At 42.3% G+C, this 14,736-nt stretch overlaps 1 protein-coding gene across 1 annotated transcript in view; it reads left to right on the top strand.

Annotated features, from left to right (window-relative positions):
- LOC109827848 (polygalacturonase inhibitor 3-like) overlaps nucleotides 1-813 on the top strand; it is a 1,907-nt gene extending 1,094 nt beyond the window's left edge. Inside the window, exon 2 of the mRNA XM_020394868.1 lies at nucleotides 334-813. Coding sequence (XP_020250457.1) covers nucleotides 334-774 — 441 coding nt within the window. The 3' untranslated portion in view covers nucleotides 775-813. The remainder of the gene's footprint in view (nucleotides 1-333) is intronic.
- The last annotated feature ends 13,923 nt before the right edge of the window (nucleotides 814-14,736 follow it).

Below are 14,736 nucleotides of genomic sequence, written 5' to 3'. Positions count from 1 at the left end.
CACCGTATCCGGCCCAATCCCTTCCGTCATCGGCGACTTCCCCGTCCTCGCTTACGTCGACTTCCACAACCTCCCTAACCTCACAGGCCCAATACCCGGCCCCTCCATCACCAAGCTCACGGGCCTCAAACAACTCGCGATCACTAACACGGGCCTTTCGGGCTCGATCCCCTCGGCTATAGGAAGCCTGACTCAGCTCCTCACTTTCAACTTGTTGATGTTCGCGCGGGACTTGGTGGCCCTGGATCTGAGCCGGAATAGAATCAGGGGTGGCATCCCTCGGCAGATCACCAAGGCTACAGGACTGATGAAACTGGACTTGAGCCACAACAGGCTTTGCGGGAGGATTCCGACGGGAGGCAAGATGAGGCGTTGTCTCGTAACCACCTCAGTGGCCCTATACCGAGAGAGCTCGGCAGGATAAACTTTGACACTGTTGATCTTTCTCGAAACCTTCTCACCGGGGATGCTTCGTTTCTGTTCGGAACGGATAAATGGGCGAGAGAGATCGATTTGTCGAGCAACGAGCTTAATTTCGACATGTCCGAGCTGATGTTCGCGCGGGACTTGGTGGCCCTGGATCTGAGCCGGAATAGAATCAGGGGTGGCATCCCTCGGCAGATCACCAAGGCTACAGGACTGATGAAACTGGACTTGAGCCACAACAGGCTTTGCGGGAGGATTCCGACGGGAGGCAAGATGAGGCGTTTCCACAGCCCGTCGTACCTCCATAACAAGTGTCTCTGCGGAACTCCGCTTCCACGGTGTCACTGATGAGTGTGGTAGTTAGAGCATCTCTAACAGCTTCCTTATTTCCTACTTTTGGAAAATTTAGTTAGTTTTTTAGTCTAATAGATTTCCTATCTCATTCCCCAAAATAGGGATGGAGGAAAAAAAATAGGGAAGCTTCTCCAAATCTGCAGCATTCTCCAAATTTTTAGAGGAAAAAATGTATTCTTCAAAATAAAGAAGCTATTGGAGTTGGTGTAAAAATAATTTGGAGAATATGACTTTTGCTTCCCCATTTTGAAGAAAATTTTGGAGAAGCTGTTGGAGATGCCCTTACTTTGCTTGACGACGGATGTATGTGTTCTTTTCTTTATTTACCGTGTATGGGGACGTGATTTCCTTGAAATAAGAGCGTGACGATTAATACTTCTCTTGAGGATCGTGGTAAGATGCATGGGACCTGGTGTTAAGCTTTGAATATGAGCTAGAGACAGGTGAGACCAATTGCACTCGTGTCCAAATTTTTTTTAAGATTAGGATTCTCTTTTGCTATCAAAATTACCAGAGAGAGACCACTGTCTTAATCATAGAAGTCAATTATCTAGTGTATGGTTGCAATCAATTGCTCTTGAGTGGAAACTGGGATAAACTATAGAGCTAAAGTAAATCGTATAACTGTTTACTACTTTTTAATAGTGCACATGATACAAAGGCCATGTCCGATTAGCACAATCCTAAAAATGATTACACTCCTTTCTCTCCCTCATTCTCCCTTTCCTTCTTCCTTGCAGAATTTTCTTATGCTCATTATGATAACAATACAATTGCCCAAGATAAACATTAATATAATAAAAAGAAACACAGTGGCTGGCTGGCTGATGGTGCAAGTTAGCGGGAGATCTGTTTCTTGCTAACTTGCGCCCCCGCCTAGTTTTTCATGGCGAAGAAGAAGAAGGTGAGTGGGAAAAATCTCTTCAACATAGGATTGAGAGCATCCAATTCAAGTTTGATTAGATTGGGGGATCAAATTGATACAAGTTTGGCTGAGGATGATGAAGGAATCAGCAACATAGCTATGGGCTCGACAGGTCCAAAAGGGGAAAAGAAGAAGAAATCAATGGAGGAAATACTCCGATCTTCTGATTTCTTGGTTGATTCTCAGCATGATATGAGTTCTTCCTAGTTGAATGGAATTCAAGCTCGTCGTCTCCTAAGTAAATCTGTAAATTCTTGTGATGGCGCCAGCAGCTCATCTAGGGTTTCTTGGGCAGATGAGGTCGAATTGGAGGTGATTTCTTCTGATTCTAATTTGATTCAAAATCTTTCTGATATTCCTTCTAGAGTTCTTGCCTCTGAAAAAGTGAATTCTGAATCGATGCTTGATTTTGACACTAATTCATTGATAAATGATGTGAATAAGTTGTCTGAGGATAGATCGAATGATTTGACTAATTCTATTGAGGAGATCATAGAAGGAAATATTGATAAAAATCCTGTGAATTCTAATTTGGAAATAAAGGAGAATGAAGTCCAGGATGAGGCTGTTAAGGCTCAAAATAATGTGATTAATAATGAAATGATGAACAAAACTTTTGCTAGCCTATTTGCTGATAATAGGAAAGCAGGAAATGGATTAACTCTGAATTTCTTGCCATCTTCCAACTCCAATACAGTCTCATTTTCTGCTGAAGAATGGAAAGAAGGAGAAGGTTTATGGAAAAATGCTTTAATTGGACATGTCATAGGATTAAATGTCAAATTTAAATCAATGGAGTCCTATGTCAACAAATTATGGGGTAACATCTCTATACCAAAGGTCTCTATAGGCTATCTAAAAATCATAATAGATAGCTTATCCCCCATCAAACACCGATGATGGAAGTTACAATTTGACGACTTCCAGAAGGCTACAATTTGAAGACTTTCACGTAGATCGAACATCAAAACGCGAGGGTCGAACCCGCGTTACAACATCAAAACGCGAGGGTCGAACCCGCGTTACAACATCAAAACGCGAGGGTCAAACCCACGTTACAACATCAAAACGCCAGGGTCAAACCCGCGTTACAATATCAAAACGCTGGAGTCGGACCCGCGTTACAACAAGCGAAACGTGAGAGACCCTCGCGTTCTGGATGTTCAGTCAACACCCAACCTCGCGTCTCAATCCTAAGACGCGAGGTTAGGGTCCTGAACGCCAGGTTGGGCGTTTGACTCATTCAAATATGAGTCGAACGGTTTCAGAACCGTTTTCCCCACGATCTGAGGAAATCACGCCCACTTAGGAGCGGATTTAGAGGGCAGTTACATCCCCTTAATCCCCTATAAAAGCGAGTAAACTCAACTGAGTTAAGGGTTCGATTTTTCTTGGCTTGAATCGACCATTGAAGGCTGGCTTTTTGGAGCTGAGAATTGGCAGCAACAGGGGAGATCATTGGGCGAACTTCAGAAGAGATCAACATCATCCTTCAAGGAAGATCATCTTCAACGTTCGGCAACAGGAGCTTCCTCATCCTTGGCTATTAACTGATTTTCGGTTTAAATCAACTTTTTTTCAAGAGTTAAAACTCGTTCAGAGTTATCAACTCGTTCAGAGTTCTAAAACTTGCCACGCAAGTTCTCCACAACGTCAAATCGTGAGGAGAAGACATCGTTCCAGTGAATCAAGACGTGCGGATCGTCAACGGAGAGCAAACTCGACGCGAGCATTCGAGGGAGGCACTCCATCGCCACCGTGAAGAACCCAGTTTTAAACAAAGGGGAAGAACCAAATTCGTTCTCCTCTTTTTTGTAATCGAATTGTAACCGGAATCAAAGGAATCAAAGTCAAATTTCTTTTCTTCTCTTTCCTGTAATTTTTCAACAAACAAAAGATGGCGACTCCGCTGGGGACTAGCTTCTCTGATGAAGAAGTGGTGGCGCAATCCGATGTTCATCTCACTAGAACAACCGTCGAAACTCTCGTGGTAGAGTTTGATCAAGCCAAGTTTGAGGAGGCTATCTCCTCCGGATCCTTTAGCCCCAAGGCTATGCGTAAGATCCACAAAGTTTCTAAGGAGACTAAAGCTCCAATTGTGACCGACTCATCAAAGGGATGTCTCCCCTGGGGGTTGTACTGTTCATACAGTCCCCTCTCTGAAAGTCGATCCTCCAACCAACGCGAGCTTCGCGTTCGTGAGCCTAAACGCGGCCCTGAGCTTCGTGTTTCCACTTTAGAACACAAGCCTCGTGTTTATGAGCCCAAACATGAACTTCGCGAGAACCAGACTGATGTGGACCTCAAGCCTTCGTTGAACGCGAACTTCAACTTCGCGTTTCCCAGTCAAAACACGACCCTCGCGTCGACAATGAAGAACGCGACCCTCATGTCGCCAAACCAAAATGCGACCTTCGCGTTTCAAGTGCCAGACGCGACCCTCGCGTTTCAAGTGCCAAACGCGACCTTCGCGTCTCAGGTGCCAAACACGACCTTCGCGTCTCAGGTGCCAAATGCGACCCTCGCATCCCAAGTTCCAAATCCAAATCCAATACAGCGAGACCCCCGAATACTCTGCGTAGCGCGACTAGATTGAGGGGCGGATATAAGAAGTTCATGGATTCAAGTCATCTCAACCAGATCCATGTTTACCAAGAGCCAGTCCTGTCCAATCATGGACTGGGGGTTCCAATTCAAACCTCACAATCAGTGAGTAATTCTCCTCGAATCTTTACAACAGATTTGAGAGAGTTCATATCGAGAGCAAGACCGATGCAACACGCCATTCGTTCATTCCAATATGAACGACTGATTTCTACGGTCCTCTCGGAATGTCAATGCTGCTCATATGCGGCCCAACTATTGGTGTTCCACCAATTTACGAACGTTGTTTTGCCCAACCAACGACGACGTTCTCACAGGAAGAAATCTCCAGAGACCGAGTATCCTGGGGTCACTATCAATGTGATCGGTAGGGGCAAAGCCTCGGGTCCTAGTTCCGATGACTCTGAGACAAGTCATTCACCGACCGTCAGAGAAATCGCTAACGAGTTTGAAGGAATCTACCAACGCACTCGGACGCGAACAGGAGCCATTCCCCCTATCAACTATTGGAGGTTAGCCAAAGGAATTAATTCCGATGATGAACACTCAGCCATTGCAGAGTCCCAATCATCAAGCTCTTTTGTTGAACATGAGAGCTCCGCTTATATGATGGGAGACCATGAAGATCTCGCAAAGAGACCTGATGAGCAAGAGGCCATGCTCAAATCTCAGCAGGAGGCCATCAATGAACTCTTGGCCCCGTTGACTCAACTTGTCGCAGACAAGGCCAAATCTCAGAAGACAGATTCGCCACTCAGGCAAGAATCTTCCCGAAGGGAAAGAACGTCTTCGTCCTGACCTCACTCAAGCAAAGGGAAGGGAAAAATGGTTGATGACACGGCTTCTGACCAAGAAGCCCACAACCTGGAATCTTCCTCTGATGAAGGAAGAGAGACGGAGTATGAGCAAAATCCTCAGTCGGCTAAAATCGAGGAATTGGAAGCCCGCCTCAATGTCATTGCTAACAGAAGCGAGCTCCAAGATGAGGGAGTTGTCAGGCCCTACCCTGCCGAATGGGACGCAGCCCCTTATCCTCCAAAATTTGAAGTCCCGACGCTACAAACTTTTGACGGCACGGGATCACCGAATCAACATATCTATTATTTCAAGTCACAGACTGGAAATGTGATATCAAATGACGTCGTACTGGCTCGATTGTTCATAGGCACCCTCAAGGGGGTTGCCTTTGAATGGTTCAGGAAACTTCCTACAGGATGTATCCAGAAGTGGGCAGATCTAGAGAGACTCTTCCTATCAAGATTCTTTGAAGAGGATACAGAAGTCTCCATCCATACCCTTCTCGCCACTAAGCAGAAGAAGAGGGAGTCCGTCAAAGCCTTCGTCAAGAGGTTTCGAACCATGGCTCTCCGGTGTTCGTCAGGTATGACACAGTCTACCTTAGTAGAGACCTGTCGACACAACCTGCAGACCAACATCCTAGCTCGAATAGGGGTTGCAGAATGTCGTTCTTGGAGACAACTGATCTCTCAAGGCGAACAGGCTCAAAAGATTATTGCCAGGATTAAAACTGAAGAACAAAGTAAGCAGGATCAACCTGAGCAATCGGACCAAGCCCAATCTTCTCCTGAGCAATCGAACCAAGCTCAATCTTCTCAGTCAGAACCAGAAGATACCACGGATGCTGAAGCCAATCCTTTCCAATAGGATTGCGGGTCCAATAACTATCACGTTAACGGTTACCTCTGATAGTCAAACTCGTTAGATAATAACTCACTAGGCGATGTGTCATGTCTTCTCTTTTCCCCCTGCACTTGTTCAAGACTGGGGGTTGGTTTATTTGTAGTTCATTGGATTCTGAGTAATAAATTTTCTGAGTTGTTATGTTTAATAGAATACCTCTGTCAACCATAAAATCTACCAGAACTATCACGACCATCAACTTGTCAATCCGCTTCAATAGGATGGCAGGTCCACTAAAACTATCACGTTAATGATCACCTCTGATAGTCCATTTTCTTCAAATACCCTCACCAATCCTCTTCAAGTAGGACGGTGGGTCTAACAAAACTATCACATTAACCATTACCTCTGATAGTCCATTTTCTCCAAATTCCCCCACCAATCTTCTTCAGTAGGTTGGCGGGTCCAACAACTATCACGTTAACATTTACCTCTGATAGTCCATCAACTTGCCAATCCTTTTTAACAGAATGGTAGGTCCACAAAACTATCACGTTAATGATTACCTCTAATAGTTCATTCCTCCAAATTCCCCCACCAATCCTCTTCAAGTAGGATGGTGAGTCCACCAAAACTATCACGTTAACAGTTACCTCTGATAGTCAAACTCATCAGATAATGACCTACCAGGTGATGTGCCTCTATTCCGACTTCATGGATAGTGCCCCACTAGGTGATGTACCTTATCTACCTCTTTTTATTCCCCTGCTAAGTCTTAATCAAGACTGGGGGTTGGTTACTTGGAATCCACTGGATTAAGAGTAACGAATCTTTCACATCGTCAAGTTAACATTACACTTCTGACGATCATCACCCCCACAGAGTATGTATTCGACTCGTATCACTCTCAACTTGTCACGTTAACAATATACCTCTGACAACAGTCAACTTATCAATCCTTGAACATAGGATGATATCTCAAATCGTAATCTTCCCCAGCAAGACACTAAGTCTTCAAAATCAAATTCAAATCACAGGTATCAAAACTCATTGTTCCTGATGATAAACTCACCTAGCAAGTCTCCCCAGCGAGACGCTAATTCCCAAAATCTTGTGCAAGTCACAAGAACACATTCCTGTCAAGTTAACATCAAACATCTGACAAAATCCACTTATCAATCCTCGTTAATAGGATGATAAGTCCACAAAGTTGCTCCAATCGTAACACATCCCTGTCATGTTAACATTAAACCTCTGACAAATTCACTTATCAATCCTCGTCAATAGGATGATAATTCCACAAAGTTGCTCCAATCGCAACACATTCCTGTCACGTTAACAATATACCTCTGACAACAATCCACTTATCAATCCTCGTCAATAGGATGATAAGTCCACAAAGTTGCTCCAATAGCAACACATTCCTGTCACGTTAACAATATACCTCTGACAACAATCCACTTATCAATCCTCGTCAATAGGATGATAAGTCCACAAAGTTGCTCCGATCGCAACACAAACTCTCGTCACGTTAACACTAAACCTCTGACAAAATTCACTTATCAATCCTCTTCAATAGGATGATAAGTCCACAAAGTTGCTCCAATCGCAACACAAATCCTGTCACGTTAACACTAAACCTCTGACAAAACCCACTTATCAATCCTCATCAATAGGATGATAAGTCCACAAAGTTACCCTGATCGCAACATCTTCCTGTCACGTTAATATCACACCTCTGACAAAATTCACTTATCAATCATCGTCAATAGGATGATAAGTCCACAAAGTTGCTCCAATCGCAACACAAACTCTCGTCACGTTAACACTAAACCTCTGACAACCCACTTATCAATCCTCATCAATAGGATGATAAGTCCACAAAGTTGCCCTGATCGCAACATCTTCCTGTCACGTTAATATCACACCTCTGACAAAATCAACTTATCGACTCTCGTCAATAGAGCGATAGGTCCTCAAAGTTGCTCCGATCGCAACACTTTCCACTTATCGACTCTCATCAACGGAACGATAGGTCCATAAAAATACTGTTAGGTTAACATCACACCTCTAACAGTCAAACCCCCCAATGAACTTGTTAATCCTTTTTCAACAAGAATAGCAAGTTTTCATTATAAAATCCCCAATGGATTAAAGATTTTCTAGAATCATCCTAGTGATAATAAAGAAAATTTTTGAATTTCACTCTAAGTGGAAATTCATGCCAAGTTAATATTACACCTCTGGCGTTTTCAATTTTCTTTCAGTGTTTCAAGTAAAAATATAACACAGGAAGAAATAGTGACAAAGCCTACGTATTCAACATCGTAGCGCCAAAATCCATGCCTCACATGCATGGGGAATTTTATCCCGAATCCTAAGTAGGGATAAGTCAACGCATAACACGCGTTGCCGATTAGTCTTTCACCGTAAAAAATGATAAAAGTCTACGTATTCAACATCGTAGCAGGTTGTTATTAATAACGCCAAAATTCATGCCTTACACGCATGGGGAACTTTATCCCAAATCCTAAGTAGGGATAAGCCTACGCCTAACACGCGTTGCCGGTTAGTCTTTTTCTGTGAAAATGACAAAGTCTATGTATTCAAAATCATAGCATCAAGCCTAAGAGAGTTCATTCTCTTAGCACAACGTTACATGTGGAACGGACTTAGACAATCCATATGCTAGCCCGACTCAAACGGTAGTCGGTAAAGGCTTATCAAATCCGTTGATGGATAAGGGTTTGCCAAAAATCCTATGTAGTTTTGAAGGCCCATCAGCTTAATGGACGTGAGCCGAGACTTGAAACTGATAAGCTAAAGACAAGTCTCAAAGATTTAGTCAAAAATGCACGGAAGCCACTTCCATGTCTCAAGTTAAAACGCCGAGGTCAGACCCGCGTTACAAAAATCACGACGCCGAGGTCACACCCGGGTTCCAAATTCAAAACGCCAAGGTCAGACCCGCGTTACAAAAATCACGACGCCGAGGTCACACCCGGGTTCCAAATTCAAAACGCCGAGGTCAGACCCGCGTTACAAAAATCACGACGCCGAGGTCACACCCGGGTTCCAAATTCAAAACACCGAAGTCAGCCCCGTGTCTCAAGTCTAAAATGCAGGGTCCACCCCCGCATTCCAGAAGCAGGATTATGACGCATACATTCATACAGGTCCTACATGGCAAATCCCTACAACCAAGATACCTTCGAAGCGAGTGCAGAGAACGACTCATTTACGATAAGGAATCAACAGCTCCAAGATCAGAGTTGAGATCCAAAGTATTCCGAAAATTCGTCCCAGTCAACCGCGAACTTTCGAAAACTTTGGAGGGGGTTCTGTAGGCTATCTAAAAATCATAATAGATAGCTTATCCCCCATCAAACACCGATGATGGAAGTTACAATCTGACGACTTCCAGAAGGCTACAATTTGAAGAATTTCACGTAGATCGCTGAAGGTTACAATCTGACGACCTTCACGACAACCAATGAGAGCTCTAGTTCAACAGCATTCACAATCAACATCGGGAGTTACAATCTGACGACTCTCATATTCTCAAGGAGCCAAGACGAAGATTACAAGACAATGATCTTTGCAACATTATGACAAAAGAGATTACTTGGTGATAATCTCTTCAAGACAAGACGCGGAAGTCCTCCCCGTGTGTCAACATCAAAATGCCGGGGTCGAACCCGCGTTACAACATCAAAACGTGAGGGTCGAACCCACGTTACAACATCAAAACGCCGGTCGAACCCGCGTTACAACATCAAAACGTGAGGGTCGAACCCACGTTACAACATCAAAACGCCAGGGTAAAACCCGCGTTACAACATCAAAACGTTGGGGTCGAACCCGCGTTACAACATCAAAACGCGAGGGTCGAACCCACGTTACAACATCAAAACGCCAGGGTCAAACCCGCGTTACAACATCAAAACGCTGGAGTAGGACCCGCGTTACAACAAGCGAAACGTGAGCGGCCCTCGCGTTCTGGATGTTCAGTCAACACCCAACCTCGCGTCTCAATCCTAAGACGCGAGGTTAGGATCCTGAACGCCAACGTGGGCGTTTGACTCATTCAAATATGAGTCGAACGGTTTCAGAACCATTTTCCCCACGATTTGAGGAAATCACGCCCACTTAGGAGCGGATTTAGAGGGCAGTTACACCCCCTTAATCTTATCCCCCTATAAAAACTCAACAAACTCAACTGAGTGAGGGGTTCGATTTTTCTTGGCTTGAATCGACCATTGAAGGCTGGCTTTTTGGAGCTGAGAATTGGCAGCAACAGGGGAGATCATTGGGCGAACTTCAGAAGAGATCGGCATCATCCTTCAAGGAAGATCACCTTCAACGTTCGGCAACAGGAGCTTCCTCATCCTTGGCTATTAACCGATTTTTGGTTTAAATCAACTCTTTTTCAAGAGTTAAAACTCGTTCAGAGTTATCAACTCGTTCAGAGTTCTAAAACTTGCCACGCAAGTTCTCCACAACGTCAACTCGTGAGGAGAAGATATCGTTCCAGTGAATCAAGATGTGCGGATCGTCAACGGAGAGCAAACTCGACGCGAGCATTCGAGGGAGGCACTCCATCGCCACTGTGAAGAACCCAGTTTTAAACAAAGGGGAAGAACCAAATTCGTTCTCCTCTCTTTTGTAATCGAATTGTAACCGGAATCAAAGGAATCAAAGTCAAATTTCTTTTCTTCTCTTTCCTGCAATTTTTCAACATACAGTCTCACTAATCAAGCAAGGATTATTCCTGTTTGACTTTCAATCAGAAACATTTATGAGAGAAATTCTTGAAGCTGGCCCCTGGTTTTTTGGGTCCAGGCCTCTAATGTTGAAACCATGGAGTATTGATGCCGATATTGATAAGATGCAAGACATTTATTATACTATGTGGGTGCAATTTCCAAATTTAAGGTTAAACTTATGGAGCTAAATAGGAATCAGCAAAGTTGCTAGCCTAATTGGTAAGCCTATTGCAACTGACAAACTCACGGCAAATAGAGAGAGATTGAGCTATGCAAGAGTTTTATTAGAGGTCAAGTTGCCATTGAAAGATCCATTGCCTGATCAGTTAAACATTCAAGGGCCTGATGGAATAAGCTACACACAATCAGTCATATATGAATATAAACCAAAGTGGTGTTCTTTGTGTAGTAAGATTGGTCATGTTACAGAGCAATGTAGAAGAATTAAAAATAAAAAGATGTGGGTTCCGGTTATTAGACAGGCTGAAAATCATGCACATGTGAATGTTGCTCCTGAGCTTAGTAAGGAACCTGCTATTATTCCTGGGCTAGATAGGGATTCTGTGGTTCAGCAAATTTCCGAAGCAAATATCAATACTGAGCAAATTGTTGGAAAAAACAAGGAGACACTGCCTGCTGGAAAACATGCACAAACAGAAAAACATGCACAGACTGAAAGTAGATTTGGGGGGAAAGGGAGCTTAATTTTTCCAGCAAATGACCCACTTCTCTTCTCAACTCCGATTGTCAATGCTTTTGGATTTTCTAGTGTCAACAGAGCTAATCTAGCAAGGAGATCTACTATAGGCATTTCTGAATTTTCAGGTATTCAATTATCTCACTTCTCTCCTTTAGATAACTCCTCATGTGTTGATAGGGGTGGTAATTCTATCTAAATGCATCTTGCTATTTGGAACATAAGAGGATTTAATAAATCCTCCAAGCACAAGATAGTAAAGCAGTTCATACAAGACTATAATATTTCATTAATAGGCCTCCTGGAAACTAAACTTCATGAAAATAGGTTGCAAAGGATAGCTATGAAAATTACCAAAGACTGGAAGTGGACTTCTAATGTGCATGAAGCAAGGAATGGAAGAATTTGGATTCTATGGGATACTGATATTCTCAGTGTTCAAGTAATAAGCTCAACTGATCAATACATTACCTGCACCATTGATTCCAGAAATGGGAAATTCTCCAGCTTGTGTACTATTGTTTATGCTCAGAATCAAATGGCCAATAGGAAGACCCTTTGGAGAGATCTTCTGGCTTTTAAAAACAGTGTCAATGGTCCCTAGATCATTGGAGGGGATTTCAATGCAATTACAAGCTATGATGAAAAGATTGGAGGTATACCAGTTTCTGATACTGATATAGAGGATTTTCAAAACTTCATCAGCACAAGTCATCTGCTTCATCTAAAATCAATTGGATGCTACTTCACATGGAGTAATAAACAGGATGCTGAAACTAGAATCTGGTCTAGATTGGACAGATGCTTGGTTAATGAGGACTGGATTCATCAATATACAACCAGTCAAGTGGAGTTTCTGCTGCCTAGTTGTTCTGATCATTCTCCTGCCTTGTTAGCAATTGAAGATGATGTTATAGATGGTAAACGGCCATTCAAATTTTTCAACATGTGGGTAAATCATCCTGAGTTCATCCCTACAGTCAAAAAAGTCTGGGAGCAAAACATTGAAGGTTACAAAATGTACAGTTTCCACACAAAGCTCAAGAAGTTAAAGCATGCTCTCAAAGAATTGAATAAGAAGCATTTTATGAATATAAGTGAACAAGTGCTTAGAGCAAAAGATGGATTAGCTGATGTTCAAAGGTTGTTAAATGGTGATCCCTTCAGCTCAGATTTGATTAAAAGAGAAAAGGATTGTATCAAAAAAATATGACAGATTACTGGAATGTGAATCTTCCTTCTATAAGCAAAAAGCTAATATCAGCTAGAGTTTAGAAGGAGATAAAGGTTCTAAATTCTTCCACTCTATCATGAAAAAGAAAAGACATCATAATAGAATTCTGACACTATATACGGAAAGAGGAGATAGAATCACTGATAATGAGAGTATTATTTCTGAAATTGTTGGATATTACAACAAATTGCTGGGATCCTTAGTCCCTACATCTAATCCTGATCCGATGGTGATTGTTAATGTCCCTCTCCTCTCTCATGATCAGAGACAAGCTCTAAGTACCCCAGTTACAAGAGATGAGATAAAAAAGCTATCCACTCTATGTTAAATGATAAAAGTCCTGGCCCAGATGGTTACAGTGCTCTGTTCGTCAAACCCTCTTGGAGTATTATCAGTGAGGAGCTTTTCTCAGCAGTTGAAGAATTTTTTAACTCTGGGAAATTACTTGGTATATTCAATACCACCTCCATCACCTTAATTCCAAAGATTCTCAATCCACAATATGCATCTGACTTCAGACCACCACCTCCATCACCTTAATTCCAAAGATTCTCAATCCACAATATGCATCTGACTTCAGACCTATATCTTGTTGCAATTGTGTGTACAAAATCAAAGATTCTCAATCCACAATATGCATCTGACTTCAGACCTATATCTTGTTGCAATTGTGTGTACAAAATCATAACTAAAGTTATTGCAACTAGAATTCAAGGAGTAATGGGATATCTGATAAGTGATGCTCAAAGTGCATTCGTAAAAGGTAGACTTATATCAAGTAATATTCTCTTAGCTCATGAGATTGTTAAACACTGTGGCAGAAAACATTCTTCCCCTCGAGCTATTTTGAACATTGATTTGAGGAAGGCATTTGACACAATCTCTTGGGAATTCATCAGAAAAATGCTGATAGGATTGAAATTTCCTAAAAATATGATTTCTTGGATCATGGAATGCATTTCAACACCTAAGTTTTCCATCTTAATTAATGGTGTTCTTCATGGTTATTTTCACGGGGCTAGAGGACTAAGGCAAGGGGACCCCTTATCACCATATCTGTTAGTAATTGGAATGGAATACTTGTCTCGGAAACTCAGCATGCTCAAGGAAGACAGAGCTTATAAATTCCATCCTAAATGTTTGAGGTTGAACATAACTCATTTAGTGTTTGCAGATGATCTCCTCATGTTTGGCAAAGCTGATATGGGTACAATTTCAAGATTAAAGGATTGCCTAATGGAATTTAGTCAGGTATCTGGCCTAGAACCAAATCCAACTAAATGCTCCATATTTCTGAGTGGGATTGATGAAAGCCTGAAAAATCAAATCTGTAACTTCCTTAACTTCTCGGAGGGGATTTTACCAGTGCGCTATTTGGGTATGCCTCTTATCTCTAAAAGACTCTCTTGCCTAGATTGCTCTCCTCTTATTAACAGGATTTCTGAACAATTTCAAAACTGGCTCAAAAGGAAACAACTATCATATGCTGGCAGATTACAGTTGATAAAATCAGTCATTATGGGAATTCAGATCTATTGGACTAGTAACTATATTCTTCCCATCAAAGTTCTTGAAAAAATTGATAGTATGTGCTCTGACTTCTTATGGGGTCACAAAATTCACCTAGTGTCCTGGGAATCTGTATGCCAGGGGATTGATCATAGTGCCCTGGGGTTATTTTCTGCAAAATGTTGGAATTGTGCTATGGCAGCTAAGCTCCTTTGGATGATACATCTTAAAAAAGATATTCTCTAGATTAAATGGATTCATGGTCACTATCTGAGACAAAATAACATCTGGCAAGTCCAATCTAATAAGTGCGATTCATGGCTGTGGAGGCAATTGCTAAGAGTAAGAAATTTGCTGATTGATAAGCTTGGAAGTGTGAACATCTTGCAAAATGTCATCAGAGGCAGTTGTGTTAATGGCAAGCTCAGTGTATCAGTGATGTGCAGGAATCTATTTCAACAATCTGGCCTGACAATATGGTCAGGAACTGTATGGGGTGGATGGCATATACCTAACATTCCTTTATCCTCTGGTTGGCAGCTCAATCAAGACTCTTAACACAAGAGAGACTATGTAGAAT

This window comes from Asparagus officinalis, unplaced genomic scaffold (genome assembly GCF_001876935.1).
Source record: "Asparagus officinalis unplaced genomic scaffold, Aspof.V1 AsparagusV1_Un479, whole genome shotgun sequence".
Taxonomy (NCBI): Eukaryota; Viridiplantae; Streptophyta; class Magnoliopsida; order Asparagales; family Asparagaceae; genus Asparagus; species Asparagus officinalis.
Note: the sequence above shows the minus strand (reverse complement) of the source record. Positions and strands in the feature narration are given on the sequence as shown.